The following is a 22,125-nucleotide window of genomic DNA, read 5'->3' on the forward strand; positions in this document are numbered from 1 at the left end:
ATGTGCTTGTGCAGTCAGACACTGGAGCTCCTCCACAGTGTGTAGACTGATATATACTGTACACTGAATGGTATATAGACGGTGCTGCTGCTATATTTTCTGACTTTGTTCATTTTCCCGGGAGTGGCAAGAATTAGTGACTGCTACATATACAGAGTGCCTTGTGGTTTGGTGAGATTAAAATCATGATCAGTGCTCTTTCCGAGCCCCCCACCCCCACGCCTACCCCTGAGCCATATAAAAAACATTTAAATTATCTGGAAGCTTTTCAGATTCTTGATTCTTATAAAGATGAAAAATTTTGGAAACATTTTTGCCTGGCTTTTTTAGGCATAAAAGAAATGGGCTGTGATAATAACAGAATCGAGTTATGGTCCATGTGCATTCATGTGTTATTACATACATAATGAAAAGACTTTGGACTGGCAAGATTTCTTACTGGGTAAAGATGCCTACCACCAAGACTCCACTTGTGAGTTTGACCTCTAGAACCCATTCGACGGAGAGAACCAACTCGTACTAGTTACTCATATACATGATCAAACACACAGACACACACACACACACACACACACACACACACACACACACACTTTCATGTCTTCAAGTGTTTATTTAGGTCTTGGTGTCACTATTCATTTTTAGTTGTCTGCATTTTAATGTATGAGTACATAAGAGTTTGCCATGTGCTGTAAGGGGGGGTGTTCTGTCTGTCTCACAGAATATGTTTACAACATATTAATTATTGTCCTTTAAGAAAAAATCACAAATTGTAAACAAGACAGTTAGGAGCCTGTGTCCTCTAGGTGAATAAAAGGGTTTCACAGGTACTTCTGAAGTTCATCAGGCATTGTTTATTGAAGTGCTTTGGGAATTACAGGAGCTGAAGTAAGACATGGATGACAGATTAGTCAGGAGAAACAAACAGACAAGAGAGAAAAGCAACCTGCAATACCACGTGCGAGAACTGTGAAAGGCAGAGGACTCTCCCTGATTGGAGTCGGCTACACATCTATAGCTTCTTAAGAAGATGCCAGACTTCTGAGTCAGACAGGAGCCTTGGTTAATCACATCAGCAGTACTCCATAATCTTGATGTTGTCCTGTTCAGGTTCCTTGTTTAGTTTGCATGTGCAGTTGTGAGTGGAATCTAAGAAACATACACATGGTGAGGTGAGCCACCAAAAAGGAATTCTGACTCAAGGAAGCTGAATCATTTACATGGACAATAAATATGGCTGCCCTTTGTCTCTAAGAAAGATGCTGCCTGTGTCTGCCTAGGCTATTTGCTATACCTATGACCTTAAAAAGGTACTATTGGGAGTGAAGTAGGTGAGGGGTCAAGTAATAACCTGGCTTCCAGCTTGTGAGTGAGGAGAAAAATGAGTGAAGTCACCAAGACCATTTGAAAGACACTTCCCAAGTGAGCAGAATATTGTGATTAATTACTTTTATTTTATGTGTGGGTGCTTTACTTGCATGTATATTCACTTGTGTGCTGGTGTCTGCAGAGGCCAGAAGAGGGAGCCAGATCCCCTGGAACTGGAGTGTAGATGACTGAGCTGCTCTGTGGGTGCTGGGAATCAGACAAGGGTCCTCTGCAAGAGCGGCCAGCGTTCTCTGCTGAGCCATATCGCCAGCCCATGGAGAAGTACTTTTAACTAATGTCTTATGGTGTTCAACCTTGAACATTTTCATTTAATCGTTTAAACCAAATGACCATGTTGAATTGAGATATTCTTAAAGCAATTTTTCTCAAATACAGAGGAGCAGCCTTAAAGATACTGATAAAATCACCAGAGGAACCTATACTAAGATTGGGAGCCAAAGGTCACAGAGTTGCTGCTGAATAGAAAGAAAAGGACTGGCTAAGTCCCGAGAACAAGGAAGAAGGTTAGGTCGTGTGGGTTTAAACTGCCTAGGAGTTACGGCTCTTCTTTAAGCTGAGTGTACAGTGAAGTGGAGAGGGTTAGTGTGGAGCTCGAATTCAAGAGTCTCCTAACCACTTAGTCATCTCAGTGTCTTCATGAAACTTCCCCAGGAATTCGGTGTGATAGTTTAACTAAGCAATGAAGTCAGTCTTAGAATCTGCTGACCAATTGTGAACTAGTCGTTGTTAACTTGGTTAAATGTTTAGTATTAAATAAACCAAACTGCAATTTCTGCTGCTTTCTTCTCTCCGTGAAAGTTAAAACATGCACAAGGCAATTATACTCCGAGGAGTGAGGGAATGAATTATTCAGAGATGTGTAAGTCAGACATGTATTCATAATTGATGGGTAGTTGGAATTGGGAGGAGGTGCAAAGAGAATAAATGTCACTTAAATAGCCCTGAAAATATGCTCGAAGCACAATGTGATAATATTTCTCATCCAACCCAGCGTTTGGCTTATTTTACTGCTGATATTGGCAGTGGGAAGGGGAGCATGTGCAGCTGAGTGAGGTGCCCTGGTACCTGTGTGCCCGCAGATGCCTCACTGTAAGGGCTGGTTGTTTCATCATGTGCTGCCCTGGTACCTGTGTGCCCGCAGATGCCTCACTGTAAGGGCTGGTTGTTTCATCATGTGCTGCCCTGGTACCTGTGTGCCCGCAGATGCCTCACTGTAAGGGCTGGTTATTTCTCTCATGTGCTTTCCTGATAGAAATGGGCCAGTGATTTCTTAACTTCTGTAAAGTCGAACCAGAAACCTACACAATTCCTTTGAAAATTAATCAAAAAGCAATCATTTGTAGATGGCCACCTTTAGTGTCGATAGGTAATTAATATTACTAATTATTATATTTGTTTACACTTGAACTCTAAAGTTTTTCCAGCTTCATTATGGAAAGGCTGGAGAATTGGTCTTCTGTGAAGTACAGTATGAAAGGAGGCACGGAAGATTTTCATAAAGGGAGAAGGGATTGAATTTTAGCTGAAGTGCCCAAAGTGGGACATTAAGATGTAGAGACTTTGACACTGCATGTAAAGCGTCACCTAAATGGAAATTATGTCTTGTCCTAGAATTTATAGCTAACTTTTATATTAAAATTACAGCCATTTCTGTACCAATCAAGTGTGTTTCTTATATATGGTATATATTATTTAATTTAGAAACTAGTTTGATCATTTAAATTTCACTTCCCTTTTGGTACTGTACTCTGTCTTAAGCCATGTGATCGCACACTCAGTTTTAGGAGAATGATGAACTATTTGGATCTGCCTATTATTTGAAGCCCAAGTTGAAAGGGATTTGCTGCCTTTCACATTTTACAACCGAAACCTCTAGGGATACATACCTATGTAGATAGTGTGAATTTTATTGGTGCCCTCAAGTGGGGAACTGTTGAATAAATATCTTTCCATATAAAATATGGCCAGTGGTGTGCTGAGTGACACTCATTGTCAAAATGTCTTCTAAAGTTTTTGTAAATTATAACCATCTACTATCCTGCTCTGTGTACATTTGCTATAGATTAGTTATTAGTGCTCCTGTGTAGTAATAAATGTAGTGCCATATTTTCTTTTATGCTATTAGGAGCTAATAATGTACCATGTCTGGGATCTGCTCTGAAGCTGCTGACAACAGGATTGTGTGAATTTTCATTGTTTTGTTGCTTTTTGTCTTCCCACTTGTGAGGAGAAAAATGTATACCTCCATATACTTAGGTAGAAATAGTGGAACAAATTCTAAATGAGGCTCTTCCTTGGATGAACATAGAAGCCTCTACTGTTGCTCTGCAAACAGCTGCCCAGTTTTGTTTATTGTGCTGGTGAATGTTTGCTTTGCTCGGTGCTTCTCTGTTCTCCTTCTCTGGTCCATACGATTGTTCATCTCTCTCAACGTGCCGAGCGACTGTCTTAGATGTGCAAGTAGCAGGTACGACAGTGTCCCATGCCAGCACTGTGTGCCTTTCAGTGGACAGGGACTGCTCCGAAGCTAGGATGGAGTTTGTGACTATGCAGTGAGGCCGCTGAGTCCTGACCTGTCACCAATGTCAGGACACAGACTTTCCTGATGTCAAATGTGAGAAAATGTTTGTGTCCTTGCAAGGAAGGCTGGAGTACTTGTGCAGTGAATAGAGTCATTGGTTGTAACAACATATGTAACACTAACGCATGTCAGTGAATTAGAGGTTTTACAAGCACATGGGGAATGTTTATTCATTCCCCATGTGACTGTTGTTGAAACCTTAGCAAAAAATGAAGATTTTTGCGTTGGAAACATCATTCTAAGTACGGGAGTAGCATATAGAAAAATTTCCATTCTAAACTCATCAGTGAAATAAGATGGGAAAATGCTTGAACTTTATACATTATGTTTTGAAACATTTTAGTTGGTGAATTATTCTTGGAAGCAAAACAAAACAGCAACAGAAATTGGAGGCAATTAGGGCTAACCTAGAAGTGTTTAAAATTCTTGCTTTCATTAGAGTTGCCAGTTTCCTGGAAATCCACTGGAGGGCAGTAGTAAGCAATAAACGTGGTTTTGTACCTTTTTCCCTCCCTGAAGTATCCAGTTAAATTAGAAACCTTAATATTTTAAAATGTTTATTTCAAGCTTATTAAAACCTAAACATTATAGTTAATTTTCTTCATTACCATTGAAACATAAACGTGCAATTTAGAGGCAGGCCGAAGTTGGCTAAGCAGGCCAGTGGTTATTGTCCTGTATTCACGGCCTTCAGTGAGATTTCCAAGAGGTGGAGCATCCTGGTATCCTCCAAATAAAACTTTGTTACCACAGAATATTTTTATTTTCTAAGGGACTTTACTTGAAGCTACTGAGTAGTTAGTTCGCTTCAGCTCTTCTAATGTATGGAAGGAAACAACCGCAGGGGTAAATCGCTTTCTTGTCCTAAAGGGTTTTAATCAAGCCCTGTCTTCATAGGCACATTATCAGCTTAGGAAATGTTCATAGACTAAGGATGGGAAAGAAGAATCGGGACCTAATCTGAACACATCAAACAGTCTCTGCTCTTGAGACTCCACAGAGCCTAGAAGGCTGGCTGACCAGTACTGTTAACCGCACACTGTTATTTATTGTAAGCAAGGCGCATTTGCAAATCCAGGGAAGTTTCTCAGACATGGTGTAATTAAGCGGAGACTTGAAGTGCACTGAAGTTTTCTAATGAGGCAGGCAGTTGGCGGCATTCTGGGAGGGCACTGCATATATTAAGGAATGATCCACCACAGCTTGAAGTGGGTCACTGGAGGGTTTTAAGAGTGGTGAGCAATTGCAGGAGAGATGAGGTTAACAAGATGATGGGGATGCAAGATGACTGTGAGAACAGTCAGTCAGCCCAGCCCATAAACAGTTAGTAAAGTGCTTTTTAACTCACTCTTAAGTGAGGTTCTCAGAAGATACATGCATATACACGTGCATATTATATATATACATATATGTATTGCATACACATATATACATGTGTATATATATTACATATATGTGCATGTGTATATATATTACATATGCATATATATGCATGTGTATATGTATATATATGTATATGTATGTGTGTGTGTGTATATATATATATATATGTATATATATATAATGTATGTCCATGTGCATAATTAAGAATGGGTGGATAAGTAAAACCACTGTGCCACAGCAGCTGTGGGTACTGAGTACTGTACCCTCCCTGCCTCCTGTCTTAACCCTAGAGACACTTTCCCTGAATCCTGCCCTGTGAGAGGAATTTGAATGATATCCTCATGACTCCTGGAGAATCTGAAAGCTGATAAATTAGAAGATAATAGTCTGATGTGGGTATTGGAGTGAGATTTTCAATGCTTTGAAGCAGCATTGAAGATGGATTTGGACTAAGTCAGACCAGCAGAGCAGTCAGGAAAATGCACACACCCTAGGCTTGGACAGCAGACTGCATCCGAAGATACTAACTAAGCAGGAGGTTCCCAGTGAAGCAGCACTAGAGTTAACATGTTAAAGAATTCACAGCTTTTCTGCACAGAATGGGGACCCAATCTCATGCCCTGTCCTAACGCCAGGGGATACTGAGTAAGGTGCTGTGGTTGTGTAATTAGAAGAAACACCAATGACAAGCTTGCATCTAGTCATAATCTGCAGTTGCAACCATAGGTAGTAAGTTTTCAGCATTTCTTAAGCACTTAAGGTTAATGTGTCTTTGAATAGTGGCGACATAGCAAATGTCATTGGAGTCTTTCTAAGATTTATTTATTTTTTTATATGAGTATATACTATTTTCACTGTCGCTGTCTTTAGACACACCAGAAGAGAGTATCAGATCTCATTACAGATGGTTGTGAGCCACCGTGTGGTTGCTGGGAACTGAACTCAGGACCTCTGTAAGAGCAGTCAGTGCTCATCACTGCTGAGCCATCTCTCCAGCCCCTGCCGTTGAGTCTCATATTGATAGGTATAGTGAAACATATTTGGGAATGGAATTTGGAACTGAATGGTACGTTTTCATTCTTCTTACTCTAGAAAAACACACCTTGACAATAATAGGCTGTACACTGTATTCAGTGTCAGGGTTCTAACCACCCCCTTGAAAAAAACACCCCCAGATGGCAGAGATACCAAGACAGAGGGATTACCAACACCGGGTATCTGAGTCCATGGAACCAAGGCTCTAACTGTGGGGAGTGGACTCAGCTGCCTTTGCCCAGCTCTGTGTCACAGATCCAACTGTAAAGCCTCTGGCAGACATGGTCATTCCAACAACCATCATCGTGAGAGAAGCGGGCACAGTTCTCACCTTCCCCTAGCCCATGTCCATGCCAGCTTCCAGTTCTTGACTCATGTGTCAAGATTGGTCCCCTTCACCCATCTCCAGGATCCATTTTGGTCCATTAGGCTCATCCAGGTGGGCACAGGGTCCACATGTTTCTCAGTACATGTCGTTGTTCTTGAGGCTGGCTAGCTGCCGTGTCAGGGCTTTCAATTCCTTCCCCAGCTGTTGCACACGATGGGTTATTTCAGATCAGATCTGGGACACAGATGGGAGTGACACCAACTCTCTTTCTACTGTGGCGTCTGCTTGGGAACACCTGGTGCTCAGATGTCCTGCACAAGGCCCAGTCTGGGAACGTTTCACGCACTTGGTCTGTTCATTTTCATGTTGGAAATTAATTGTTGAAGTGTATTTGAAGATTAGTAAAATGTTTGATTATTTTTATGAAGAATATTAAAGGAATTATACATACATAATTAGTCTCTGAATTAATCATCAAATATCGGGGGTATATTCTAGAGGTTTATGTAATGAGAGAATACTACAAAAAATAATTTTGCTAGTTTTTGTATTAACTCATACTTGCTTAGTCTGAAGTTGTAACTTACCACTTTGATGGAGTCTAAATAATTTGTTTTAAAAACATAACCTGCGTGCATGTGACTGGAGTAAAGGATTCTGGGGTGACCAGGAGCGAGCTGAGGGCTGCCTCCTGACACTCACTTTCCAGTCCTTACTCTGAGGGGTCACCAGCTTGAACCTGAACATGTGTTGGAGGTTTGGAGTAGCTGCATTAAAACATGTCGTCCTTTTCAGGCGTATGGCATGTCAGCATTGCCTTTAAACCTGATAAAAGGCACCAGAAGCACTGCCTACGAACGCCTGGAGAACACCGAGGACATAGAGGAGGTGGAGCAGCACATGCAGGCCATTCGGTCAAAGGTAGGCTTCTGCCTCGTCGCCGGAAGCACCATGTCATCCTGTCTCTTTGGTCCTTCTTGATGTTCCTTTGCCACTGGCAGACCTAGAGCCTGTTACAATGTTTAAGTTTGGGGCAACAAATACTTTCAGAATTACGTTGATTTTTTTTTTTCCTTTTCTGAGCATTCATAGGATACTGGCAATTTGAGAATTTCTGTGGGTATTTTAACAGCTAAAAGTAATCCGCTGCTTGCTTATGACCAAGTCTTCTGTTCGCAGTCCCTGAAGTTATGTGTAATGTGTTTCATTGCCTCTGTTAGAGTCAAACTCTGGGTGTTTGTTGAGCATATTAAGGTTACATTTGATCACGTTAGGTAAGTGTATTTCTAAAAACATAACAGTTTTTCTTCTTATGCCTTCTTCAAATGAGACAGACACACATTGATTTTTTTGTTGTTGTTTTTTGTTTGTTTGTTTTGTTTTGTTTTTAACAACTAGAAAGGCTTTTAACATAAGGTAAGCACACACTGTTGGCCAAGCAACGCGTATGTTTTCTTTTCATCTGTATGTCTGTGCAGGGGAGGAGGGGTGGCCACATGCCATAGCACAGATGTAGAAGGAAAAGACAACTTATGGGAGTCAGATATCCTGTTTTACCACGCGAGCTTTGGGGACTGACGTCAAGTCCTGAGCCTTGATAGCGGGTGCCCTTACTCACTGAACCAACCACCTGACAGGACCTAGAGCAGTTCTTGATTCAGAATGGGAGACTGCCTGTTGTCTGGGTGGGTCAACATACAGAAAAGGGCTTTCTCCCACAGCCTTCTTCAGCAAGTCCAAGGACCTCAGGCCATGGGGTGGTTCAAGGGTAGTCTCATTTTCCTCAGTTAATCCTGAAGTAGTCCTCGAAGACATACCCAGAAGTGTGTCTCATAAAGGTTATGCGTGCTTTCCTGATGCAGTAAATCCATGATGAAATTAATCATCGAAAGTCTAGCCTTTATAAACAGAGGCCCTAAGAGATCACTGGAATCCATCACATTCCACCCTCATGTCATACTATAAACTGTAGCCAGTCCATCTTTAAAAGCCTCTGGCATTTTGACAGTCCCAGTACTGCTAAGCTGCAGAAGTCTTGGAAAATGCGGTATACTCTTCGCTCTGAGACCCTGTGAAGTAATAGCAGTTTTACCATATAGTGACGTAGAGTGAACATACCCACTGTAAAAAGGAAGAACAGGGAGATACAGGGAAAGAGGACAAGCACCAAACCTGAAGTTACATGTTTGGCATCTAGGGCTCCTGGTGGCATCATCTGTGACAAGAGCTTGAGATGGCTCGCTCTTCGGCTCTGTCACTGGTGGCACATGTGAGCCCCTTTGGTTCTGCTTTATTCACTATCTCCAGCTTTCCCCAGCAGATGTCTCACATTTCTGGCATCTCCAGTATCCTGAGATTTCCATTCCGATCTAGGTTTACCCTCACAGCTTCACGAATAGCCTGCTCAGGAGCTCTCCGCAGAAATATCAACTCTGCTACATGTTATCTGGGCTCCATGACTTTCTGAAGCTTGCTGGAAGCCTCATAACCTATTCACTGATGCATCTTAAATGTTTTCAGAACCACCATTGTGAGTACAACACCTCCTCCTGATGCCAGCTCATGGTATAGCCCAGTACTCTGAACCAGGAATGCAGTTCCTTTGGTGGCCACTGCTAAGCCCCCAGGGAACCGTCCTTTCAAGTATTATTTTTCCAGGTGGATTTGAAATATTACTTCTTGAAAATCTCAGCAGGTAGGCTTTTGCCCTCCAGCCTCTTTTCTCCCACTCTGTGAGAGCCCATGATTTTTCTGCAGTGGTGCTTACGTCAGAAACACCCAAGGATGTTTGCTCGCAGCTTGGAGCTCCTTGTGTGCCTCAGCTTCCCAAACTCTTCATCTTTCACGTGTTTCTGTTCCATATACTCAGCGTGAATATACGGTTGAGCAGTAGCCCTGCTGTAGCTTGAAGGATATGCTGCCTACTAGAAAATGAGTGGGTCCTGGCTAGGTTCTTATTAGAGTCACCGTTCTCTCTGAAACCTCTGGAAGCCTGCTGCCACTGTCCAACATTGTGGCCTTCTGAACTCCATCTGGAATGGCCCATCAAGATAAGCTATGAAAGGGGGTGGCTGGTTTCAGGGTGCCTGGTGCCTCTATGAAGACACATTTATAAATGAGGCTCCCCTGAAAAGTTATCTTCATCTTAGTGTTTCAAATTGAGGATACAGTGGCCTGTGCTGGCGATGGTGTGCTTTCTACTGTAATAGGAACAGTATGGGCGTACTCCTGTCCTTAGTGTTTCTGCATTTTTAAAACAGAGTCCCAAGGAAATATTTGTTGTTCTGTGAAAAGCAGATGTGTTCTTCATCCTTTTTGGGCTTGTTGTCATGGGATGCTTTTCTGAGTCATTATGCTCACCTAGCTTTATCACATATTAGGAGCACTGCGGAAGCACACATCAGGCAGGTCCATTTCAGCACAGACCTCGCCAGACTGTGTCTGTTCAATGTCCGTGTCCATTGTTTGACCTGTGCGTTCGCCTGTGAGTGTCCAGCCTTACAAAGGCTGCTTGATCTGCCAGATCTGCAAGCATTTTGTTAAGACTTTAATGGTTTGAAAGGAGGAAAGAAAAAACTTGATTTTTGTTCTGTTGTTTGTAGAGCAAAGATGGTCGACCTTTGTCAGCGAGGGATAGACGTGCCTTAAAGCAATGTGAAGAAAGATTACGAACACTCAGGAAAAGAGAGCGACACTTAGAATTCATTGAGAACAGCTGGTGGACGAAATTTTGTGGTGCCCTGCGCCCCCTGAAGGTAAACGGAGATTTATAAAATGATTCTATCAATTTTTTTGCAAGTCCTTCTGTAGCACCTCTCAGAGGTGGGTCTCCCTGAGCCGCATTGCACCACGGCACTCAAGGGCATGGGCTTTGCAGCCGGAATAACTGAGGTTGGGTCACAGCTCTGTGACTGGAGGTTTGATCAAGGCGCGTAACCCTCAGAGACCCCACTTACTCCTTCCTGGGCACTGAGTCATTGGGAAATGCAAAGGAAGGCAAGTAACCCAAGAAGCTCAGAGCATAGTCTGCGGGTCTGTGCTTGTGTGGTACACGAGAGACTGGGGACACATAGCAGGACTCCGGAACCCTGCCCCCAAGTGGCAGCTTAGCTTGTTATATGAGCATCTAGAAGTTCATAATGCTCTGTTTATGAACTGGAAACCATTACTTTCTCCACTTTAGAATCTATTGTCTACCAACCTTCTAGTCTTGAGGCTTTGGAACTTGAATTCTGGTATCAGGGTTTCAGTACCTAGGGCAGTGATGGCAACTCAGATTAAGAAGTAACTGAGAGTGTTAGCTGCAGATCCAGGCATACCTGTTCTGCATCTGAAGCTTTTGGACGTCAGACGTCAGTATGCCGTATTATTCAAGTTGTAGTTTATGCTGCACATTCCATAGGTAGACTGGAAGTGAAGTTAGGTAGGTAACAGGTTGGCTAAACCTGAAGATAAAAGTTTCAGATTGCTATCAAGTGACATATGCCTCCCGTCTCTGTATTTGGTACACTGGAGCTGTAGGCTTTTGAGTGCAAGGCCAGCCTGAGTCACATGGTGACACTGTCTCAAAAACAGAAAATAGAATAACATTTCAGAGAATGCCATAAAAGATGGCTCAGACAGGTTGAATCTTGTTACTGTATCTACCACCTTGGCATCTTTTGACATTTTAAAAATAAGAATATATTGTCTATTAAATTAGTTCACTTCTCTAGATGGTCAACTTTATAAGCATTTTTCAGAGTGAACTATATAAAGGACTCCGCCCTAGTCTGTTTCCCCAAGGTGATTGAGTATATCATCCCCAAAGTCTTAACTTTAATGCTAAATTCTTGTCATCTCTAATGAACACTTACCAAATGATTGAAGCTCTGTCATTAGCTGCTTTTGTTTAAGTGTGTTGTTTCACTGAGCATATGCTTAGAAGAATTCGTAAAGCAATCTGATTAAGTGCACAGATTGATTTTGCCAAGTATAACTATGTGGATACAAAGAATACCCACACATGTCTCTGGATGCACTTTGTCCCCTGCTCCCTGTAGCCCAGCCCACACTTTAGTTTAAGCTTTCAAGACTTTCATGAAGTACAGAAATGCCAACTTTGCCACAGCAAAGCTTGTCTGTTTTGTGTGAGCATATGCCCAGGGTTGCAGAAGCAGTCCTAGAGACCAGAGGAGGCTCTTGGGTCTCGTAGAGTGGGGAGAAACCAAGTATGGGTGCTGGGACCTGTTCTCTGAAAGTACAGAAACACTCTTAACCACTGAGCCACCTCTCCAGTCCCCGGCACTGGTTTTATATCCCTCCACATTTCTTCATTTTATGTGGTTTAATCTGCCTTACTGCTAAGTACTAGTCTGATGTTTGCAAATCACAATTTGCATATCTTGGTTATTTCTGTTTTGAGACAGTCTTTGTGCGAGTAGGAGACTTTCTGTTTGAGCTTGGGCAGCTCCCTTGCTATCTGGATACCTGTTCAGTGTTTCCCAGCTCTGCCCCTGCCCCTGCCCCCTGAGCTCTGTCTCAGTGCTGAAGCTTCATTATAGAAACAGTGTAGTCAGTCATGAAGTCACGCAGAAGTCCTTGCAATTCTATCTGACTTTTTTAGAGTTGCCTTGATTATGACAGATCATTTTCATCTAGAGTTTAGAATCAGCTCAGAATTTTGTTAAATACCTGTTGAAATGTCTACCAGGCTTATTCTGGATTTACAAGATCTATAAGTAATTTCTGGAGAACTGATGTTTTAATATTATTGAATTTTCTAGTTTGGGACCTATTTATTTAATCTTATATTTCTGTCAGTGTTTGTTATAGTCACTATACTAGCTTATAAACATCTTAAAAAATTGCTTCTGCATCCTTTTATGTTCCGATGAAAACTATATTACAGATTTCAATTCTCAGTGCTTGTTACTCATCTGTAAAATTTAAGAATTTACCTTCTTGCAATCTAGCTGGCCTATCAATTCTTACAGCTTTATTGTAGATTGCTTAGAAAATTCTTTTATTGGTTTTGTTAGTGACTAGAAGACAGCTTTACTTATTTCCTTCTGCTGTGAGGACTGTGGTTTGGACAAGTGTCCCCCACAGATACTTATTAGAGGCTTAGTGTCCTACTCTAGCGCTGCTGGGAGATTAGGAGACCTTTCTAAATTAGAAGCTGTCTTGCCATAGGAGTGTGCTGTGGAGGAGTTAGGACCTGGCACTGTGGACTTCCTCCCTGCTGCGAGGTGAGCAACTTACTTCACTGCAGGCCTGGGACGCCAACTGACCCTGAACCAAGACTGATCAAAACTAAGCCAGAATAAACCATTCTTCCTTAAAGGTTTATCGCTCCAAGTATTGTGTTGTGGTCAACAATAGGGTGGAATGGTGGCGATGAAGGATTTCCAGCCGTTAGCTTTTCCTCTGTTCCAGGTTTCCTGCCCGAGCCCTCTCATACAGTTGACTTGACTTTTATTCCTGTTTGTGATATAAATGTGTCGTTCCCCAATAGTGATCAGAATTCTCACAATACTCTGCATGTTACCTCCAATAACACAGGCTTGCCTAAAGGAAGTCCCTTGGGGATAGACAGGTTTTTTTAAAAAACAATTTAATATAAATGCAAGGAAATTTCCTTTAAGTGAGATATAAAAGTCATTGATTATCCCTTTGGTGTTTTGTCTATAGTTAATGTAATTCAGAAAAGGTAGAAAACTACCTTTAGCTTAGTGTTTCTTAAACACTTAAATACTATTTGAGGTTTGTTATTTCTGGACAGAGGTATAGTGTTGCTAGTGACGTCACATCGTGATCCCAGCTTCCTGTGCTTTAAAGTTCGCCGTCTTCAGTCGTACAGTATTGCCTCTACTCTTCCCATCTTATCTCCCAAACAAAACCTCCCTGCCCATTGAAATTGTCCCATTTCTTGATGACTGTTATTCTATTTCTCCTTTAAGTACATAAAGCAAAGAGTATAAGACATGTACATATAACTGTCCATCCAGGCATTGTTAATGCCTAATGTGTTAGCAATGCAACAGATGTGAATAGATCCAACCCACCATTAGAATAATTTTAAAACTTTTACCACAATGCAAGATCCATTTATGTTATTTATAGGTGATACACTTAAAATAGCAGCTCAAGAGGACTGAAAATAAGAACTGAGGTCCTTAGAGATAAACAAGCAGAAACCATGGGAGAACAGAAAGTGATCCTGATGTTTGACAAAGTCAGATTCAATAAAAATATTAAATGTAAGAACACAAAAGGTGTGTTTCAGTAGACAGGATGATGCTTTTGGTGACCTCTTCCCTGAAACTGCAAGTATCTTAAGTAGCAAAAGGGACTTTGAGGTGTATCTGAAATTATACACCTCAAAATACAGAGGTGTTGTACATAGGATTTTTTGGGATGGTCTCAGTATAACAACCTGAAACATTAAAGCAGACCATTTCAGAGAAGAGACGGAAACAAACTGCACAATAGCAGAGGTCTGCAGCAGGGAGGGCTGACTGGCTGTGGCATCATTAGTTAGAGAGCCGATGGAGGAGGAGTGGACTGCTTCCCTGCCGTCGTCTCTAGAAAGGCCCGTGGCTCTGCTGACAGCTGGGTTGGGCCTTGTGAAATGTTTAAGGGATGAGGCTGATAGGAGCCACATTCTGTCTAGACATACCACTTACGGCAACCAACAGGGGGAAAGGGAGAAAACTGGGCATTGGTTTTGCCAAAAGATTGGAAAAATGTACCATGGCTGAGATACAAAATGAGCACATTTTAATCTGAGAGCTTCCAGTTTATAATAAAAATGTAGCAGTTATGAATATTTGTTGGAGAAACCAAAGCACCATGTTTCATGAAGCAAAAATTACAGAAAATGGCAAGAAACAGACAGAAACATGGTAATAGGTGGTTAAGAAATAGCCACAGTGCAAGATAAGATATTTTGTGCAAACAATGTTGACGAGAACGTGGGAGGGGCTAGAGAGATAGTTCATGGTTAAAGCACTGGCAACTCTTCCAGCAGCCACTCGACAGTTTACAGTCACCTGTAACCAGGACTGGAGAGTTCCAGGAAATCCACCATCCCCTCTAGCCCCCTTGGGTATATTTCATACACATAGTGCAAATACATACATATTTTTCAATATATATCCTAGAACTTCACATCTGAATAATAGGGAATATACCTTTTGTCCAAGTACATGTGGAAATCAATTTATCTATGTTAACTGAGTCGTAAAGAAGAGTACATTCCATAGAGTAGATATAAACATTACTGTAAATAAAATTTATTTAAAACCAGAAATTTAAACAAAATCAATAAACTAAGGCCCCTTTTGCATGAAAAGTAACCTTATAGTCACTAACTCTAGACCTAGTGGACAGCAGAAATGAATCCCACTGCAGAATTTCTCAGCATTAGTGATGCCGCAGATCTGGAATGCTTTAGCATTCTGTGGTACTCAGAAAGTCTCAGATTTGTAAGATTTCTACTTTTCTGTCTTTGGACCAAGGATTTGCGGTAGTAAAGTTTATGTAAGTATGCTGAAGCCTGGATTACTCCAAAATTGGAAACACTCTGGCCCTACACATTTGAATAGGACTACGTGAGTCTGGAGGACAAATGTATCAACAGGACCAGGTCCTTTGTGGCAGCTACAAGAGGGCAGGCAGTCCTTCACTCTGACTCTTGAGCTAATAATATTGTTTCTACAGATTATAAGGCTGATGCTTCATGTTTTTGTCTGTACTAGAAGATGCGTATAATTTGCTGGTCTGAGATCTATAGCCCAGGACACACCCATCAGTGAGAATGAATGTGAAAAGGATTTAACTCGACAACAAAATCTCCAGCTACCATAAAGCTAACGAAAATAAAAGACACTTAAAAACATACAGATGAGTGCAAAGGTGATGGTCCAGGGAAGAGACAGGTGGACTAGTGGTTCCTGCCCAGTGTGTTTGATCTGACGTAGACTGTCCCTGGCTGCTCCTGTGGAAAGGAAGTAGGCAGCTGCCTGAGTCTAGGACTGTGTCTAGGAGAGCAAACAATAGCTGAAAACAGCTTCAGACAACAAGCAGAAATTCTCAGAGAATAGTACTGACAGGAGCCAGCCTTGGGCTCTGCCACTGCCGAAGTGTAGGACCCTTTAGGTATAGAATAGTGATATTCACACTGCACATAGCAGCAGGAATGATGATAGCTCAGTGAAGAAACGTCAGTCATTGGGGGCTGGACTCAGCCGTTAAGAGCACTGACTGCTCTTCCAGAGGTCCTAAGTTCAATTCCCAGCAACCACATGGTGTCTCAACCATCTATAATGTGATCCAATGCCCTCATCTGGTGTGTCTTAAGACAGCTACAGTATATTCATATAAATAAAATACATCTTTAAACAATATATTTCAATTTATGACTATTGATGTGAGTAAATACGTTGAATAAAACAAAGATCATTAAACAAACAAATTTAGAAAAACCCAGCATAGTTAGAAAGCAGCATTTGGCAGGTAACACATATTTTTTCTGGGAAGAGACATTAATAGCTACTTGGCATTAAAGGCAAAAATCACTGAGAATTCAATTTTACCTATTCTCAAGTATGACATCACAAAAGGGGAAGTGACACTTTCACAGTGGAGAAAACCTTATTAATTGTAGAATAAATAGACCTGATTTTGACTCCTGGTATGATACACTCACAGGACTCTTTCTGCCATTTCTGCCAAAATAATAATAATAATAATGATAATAAAATGCTCATGAGAAATTGCCCATTTAACTTGAAGGGCATCCTATAAAATAATTGCCCCAGCCACAGAATGTCAAGGTTATGTGTGTGGGTGTGTGGTGGGGTGGTAGGCAGTAATTAGGATTTGATCCAAACCAAAGGTTACTAAAATCACATCAGCACTGTGTGATCCAGGGTTGGATTTAGACTACAAAAGATTGTTTTTCTGTAGCTGACATGAACAACTCAGTCGAGATTTGGCTAAGGTCATATTGATATTAATTTCCTGGTTTTATGATTGAATTGTGCTTCTGTTTAAACATTGTTGCTATTTAGACACAGGTACCAAGAAGCATTTTATCTATCACTCATCTGCAAGCCGTTCAGTGTCATATGTAGAAAAAATAATAAGTCGGGATAAGATGCAGCCCTTGGAGAAGCAGGTTGACATGAGCATTAGGGTGGTCAGCAGCACCACTTGCTTCTACTCACATACTGACCGCACACCTCAGCCTTTTTCCTAAAACTGTAACCATGTGCATGCAGTGGAGGCAGAGGCTAGAAGAGGAATTTTATGGTTGGGGGTCACCCCAACATGAGGGACTATATTATAAGATCACACAGCATTAAGAAGGTTGAGCAGCACTGTCCTAAAGGCTCCACCTCTCAAACTGTCACTTGGAGTAAGGACTTCAGTATACATATCCAGAAGGAGGAAGTGCACTCACATTTACAACAACACAGGCATCTACATAGTCTAAACCCTTAAGTGAAATGCACTAAAAAGTTCAGAATTTTTCATTTTTACTAAGCAGGCTCTCTCTTTCCCTCCCTCCCTCCTTTCCTCCTTCTCTCTCTCTCTCTCTCTCTGTTCACCCCCTTCCTTGTTTCTCCTTTGTGTTCCTTGGTTTAGTTGAGTGCTGATACTTAATTTCTTTGTAACTCTTCCCTCTGCTCAAGCCTGCTGGTAAGTCCTTCTAATGGACTTTTAATTTTCATTATTCTATACTTCAGTTTAAAATTTTTAGTTCCCTTTTTAATAAATAGCTTCTGTATCTTTGTTGTAGTACATATTATTTTGGGGATTGTTACACCCCCTTGTTGCCTTAAAATATCTTTTAGGGGTTCCTACCCCACTTCAGACTAAGTTCTGTTCACAGATAAGACTCAGAAACCTTTAGATTTATAACACTTGTAAAAGCATTAGAGCTGGGAAGATATCAGCCCTCTCTGCTGTTTTGTCTACTTTTCTCTGATGAGCTCAGAACTAATACTTGCTGTTTCCCACCTAGTCCACTCCTACTCCACCAGACCAGCCCTAAAGGCCTGGTACTCACACTTTACCTACCCATGACAACTTCCTTCTTCTTTCTCTTTTCTTCTCTCTACATGGGACCAGGTAACTAAGAACCCACCTACCTCTACTGCCCAATCACTGACTTTAGCCTTTTATTGACCAGTTAACTTAAGGAGCAAGTTTGCATAACAATAGCTGGTATACATAAGAATTTGTTCATCCTGGAGCTACCATGTGTTGGGGTACAGATTTTAGCATTTGAATAAGTAGCACCAGATCAATCCTCAACATATCTTCATTGATAATGTTTATGTGCTGAAGCATCTTAATGTATTGATTTACTTTTTAAAAAAGTTTTTAAACACATATAAAGTTTTTATTTATTAATTTCAACGTTTGGGGTTCAATAAGTGCTTATTAATTCTTCTATCTCCTTTGTGTTTAACATATTTTCTTGGTTTGGTTTTATTCATGACTCTCCTTGCTCCCTTCCTTCCTTTCTTCTTGTTCTTCTTCCCTTCCTCCCTCTTTCTTTGTTAGAGCCGTGGGTTTTTATGACTTCAAAAGGCCTTAATTCTTTGATCTGTGTTTACTCTACTTCCTATGAACTAGCGTGCCAATTAATAACTAGTTTTTTTTAATCTCTTGCAACCCTTGAGTTTTAGCCTCTGCATGAGCATCTGTGTGTATGGGTGCAACGCAGCAACAAGCTGGCATCTGGGCTCAGGCTCAGCTGTACTTCCTTCTTGTGCAGTCTCAAGCAGGCATTGAGGCTTTCTTGCATTTGTTCTGCGCACATGCATAGCCCTGAGCATGCACAGCTCCTTGTAGATTGCTGGGAAATGAGAACCCGAGACTCAACAGACGTCTCATTTCCTAGCCCTTCTTCTAAAGCATTTTGGTTAGTATATTTTTGTGCACTACTCACTGACCCTTGAGGCCATGCAGGTCAGATTGCTTGTCACTATCTGCAGCCATCACAAAGGCTTTTAGCACTGTGTGAACAGCCATCTAGGTCAAGTGCAGGCCACTTTATAAGTAGTTTTCTCGAGAACCACCAGTCAGGTCAAGTGATGGCATTTTCCGGGAATAATGTTTTGAAGAGCTTCGGCCCACTTCTGTGTGCCGTGTTATCTCCAGACTGCTGGCCTCTGTGACTGTTTTCAAGATGACCGTAGCATTAGCGTGGGAGATTCAGAGCTAGGGCAAGTTCAGGTTCTCTGTGTCTTACCCAGGTTCATCCACATTTTCTTGAATTAATGGTCCCTCATCGCTATTTGCTTTTGCTTCATCTCCATTATGCAGAAAAAGTTACTTCCAGTCATTTGCACTAGCTCTTTTATGCCTTTGTGGGGAATAAATGTTTTGAAAATTCTTACTCCAGGACTTTTACTGGTGCCACATCTGCAGCTTCATTTTCATATAGAAATTGGCATCTTGGTGAAAGTATAATGAATGGCATTATGGCCTCGAGGTCAGCCGACTCGATACTCTCACCACTGTTGCCATAGATGCTTTCATTACTCAGTTTAGTTCCTGTATACATGCAGGGTGCATAGTGTCATACGCTGCTCAGATTCCTTGTGCTTATTCTGTATCTTAAGGAGATAAATACTCTTAACTTTATAAATGTGTGTGTATATATATATATGTATACACACATGGGCATATATACATATATACACATGCACATATATATATACTGGTAAGACAACTAAGCATCTTTATACTTAACTTTTGTTGCCAGCATGTATCAGAAGGGCATCTTGGCCTCTTCAAGGTCTGCAGTTTCTGTCTTGCTGCAGTGCCTTTCTTTCTTGGAAAAGTTCCTTGCCAAGGAAACCCTTTTCTAATGATGACTTTTCAGAGAAGCCACATCATATGAGACAGGTCATGTAGTGTTCTCACAAAGGTCCTCTTGACCCTCTCCCTCTGACCTTCCTTCTCATCAAGCCCCAAGGATACTGTTTGAACTGGAGAATCCACAAAAGGCAAGCCTAACTCTCTTTGTCAAATTAGATTTCAGAAGCTCATCTTTGTTAGGGCGGGTTCACTTTTTTATCCCCCCAGCATTCTGAAAGACACTTCACTATCTTCTCAAAGGAAATTTCGTATTCATCTCCTCCCATCAGTTCCAAAGGAAAAGCCAAAAGGAACTAGCCTGTGCTCAGAACAAAGCCTTTATCCTGTAGCCTTGCCAGCTCTTTACCTTGGCCCACAGTTCCTTGAACTTGAACAAAAGCAGCAAAAAACATCAACATCAGATCTCAAGATTTTGCTGCATAGAATCTATTTCTTTTTCATTTTGAAACAGTTATGTAGGACTCAGTTCCAATATTTTGTTTCCTCTTTTTATATCCATCCCTAAAACAAAGTTTATATTGTAAGGTGTGAGAGTTTAAACACTTGATCTATCTGCCGCAGAAACATTTTCTGTGCCAGCTCCTCTACCTAGAAGGAATTTTGCTTACGTGGACTTTTCTGGTTTGATATCTGTTTAGCATTGTGTGTGTCTGTCTGTCTGTCTGCCTCTGTGTGTGTGTGTCTGTCTGTTCATGTGCATGCTTGTATGTATGTGTGTATGTTTGTGTGCCCATGTACATGCTTGTATGTGTGAGTGTGTGTGTGTACGTGTCCATGTTCTTGCATGTATGTGTGAGTGAAGTTGCTTTTCTATTTAATGTCCTCTTCGGTAATAGAACAGAATGTTTCTGATCAAGCCAAAGTTCTCTGTGTTTAGTTGTTAGTGGAGACTTTAAGTGTTTTGCCTCTTTGCATGTGCAGAGCCCTAGAGCAGTGCTAAGACGATACACTCAGTTACACTGTGCCGTGCACTGGGTCATTGCTATGTGCTAGCCCCGTCTGTCAGCTTAAAGAGCTTATGCCTTCAGTGCCAATGTTGAGAGCTGTGTTCTAACGACTCTATTTTTCATTTTAGATTATTTGGGGAATATTTTTCATCCTGGTTGCATTGCTGTTTGTAGTTTCTCTCTTCCTGTCGAAGTAAGTACAGTAGACATACTTTCTAAAGCACTTAGATGAAGTCTTTGATAACATGCAATTCGGTGCTGAATTACATTAGTGTAGCCCATTCTACCTGAAGTATTGTATAACATGAACGCAAAGAATCTCTAAAAGGACTCGTAATGGACAGTGTTTCTCTTTTACTTATTGACAATCTCTGAAATATTTAAGTCACATTTAATTTGTTTCTTACAGCTCAACAGAAGTTGCATGCTTAGGTTAAAGTGATGTTCTTTCTAGCTAGGCTGGAAATGTGATGGTGTAATGGAAATTCATTCTTCACATCTCTGTTTTAGTTTAGATAAAGCCCTTCATTCAGCGGGAATAGATTCTGGTTTCATCATCTTTGGAACTAACCTGAGCAATCCATTGAACATGCTTTTGCCTTTGTTACAAACAGTAAGTAACATGTCGGTCATTTTACATTATATCAAAACATTGTTTTTCCTGTCCCATTAAAATAGTCATTATGCAGTTTAACCAAAGTCAGATATGCATTGGATCTCTGTGCTAATTTGTTACTTGCAGATGCTTTCTGCATTGGCATTGGTTTACAGATGATTTTATCTGTGTATTAGCATAATGTTGATATGGGATACATAATATTACCAAAGGAGAACTCTTCCAAATAGTATTTGGGATTCAATTTTTAATTAAGCATTTTATTTCAAAACAAAAATATAATTAATTTATTTTAGAAATTTTCCCCTATTAGGATAAAAATATGATAATAGACAGGGTTTGATCAAAATATTTTTTGTTTTAAGATATGCTTATATTAGCGTAATCTGAAAGGGGATTAACACTTTAATTATCAAATATAAATAATTGTTTCTGGCTATTTTGTTGAATTTCTAGAGCGTTCATAGCTTGAATATTAAATGTGATTTTTATCCTTTTTCAGGTGTTCCCTCTTGATTATATTCTTATAACAATTATTATTATGTACTTTATTTTTACTTCGATGGCAGGAATTCGAAATATCGGCATTTGGTTCTTTTGGATTAGAGTAAGTATATGTTATCTTTCGGGTACGTTCTCATTATTTTATCCATTACTTCTCTTGTGGCAGTTTACCCTCTTTGATGTTCTGTGTGGTACGTGAGAAAGTGTCTGTGTAGCCCAGGTTGGCTCAAGTCTGTGATCCTGCCTGCCTTGGCCATTCTTCTGCTAGGAGGATAGTGTATGAGGCCATAGCCAGCTGCTGCCCTTAGAATGTACTACATGTAGATTGGTGGTGAAAGTGATAGGAATGCTAATGTTTTCCTTCATGTTAAGACAAAAGTGCTTTCTTTCTAGAGCAGGAGGTATTGACTAGGAGTGTGTGTGTGTGTGTGTGTGTGTGTGTGTGTGTGTGTGAGCGAGCATG

At 40.9% G+C, this 22,125-nt stretch overlaps 1 protein-coding gene across 1 annotated transcript in view; it reads left to right on the plus strand.

The window, feature by feature from the left end:
* LMBRD1 (LMBR1 domain containing 1) overlaps nt 1-22,125 on the plus strand; it is a 73,955-nt gene that overhangs the window by 35,399 nt on the left and 16,431 nt on the right. Inside the window, exons 8-12 of the mRNA XM_080917028.1 lie at nt 7,512-7,637; nt 10,319-10,471; nt 20,671-20,735; nt 21,053-21,155; nt 21,661-21,765. Of these exons, the coding sequence (XP_080773154.1) occupies nt 7,512-7,637; nt 10,319-10,471; nt 20,671-20,735; nt 21,053-21,155; nt 21,661-21,765 (552 nt within the window). The remainder of the gene's footprint in view (nt 1-7,511; nt 7,638-10,318; nt 10,472-20,670; nt 20,736-21,052; nt 21,156-21,660; nt 21,766-22,125) is intronic.

Source organism: Micromys minutus (genome assembly GCF_963924665.1).
Source record: "Micromys minutus genome assembly, chromosome: 5".
Taxonomy (NCBI): domain Eukaryota; kingdom Metazoa; phylum Chordata; class Mammalia; order Rodentia; family Muridae; genus Micromys; species Micromys minutus.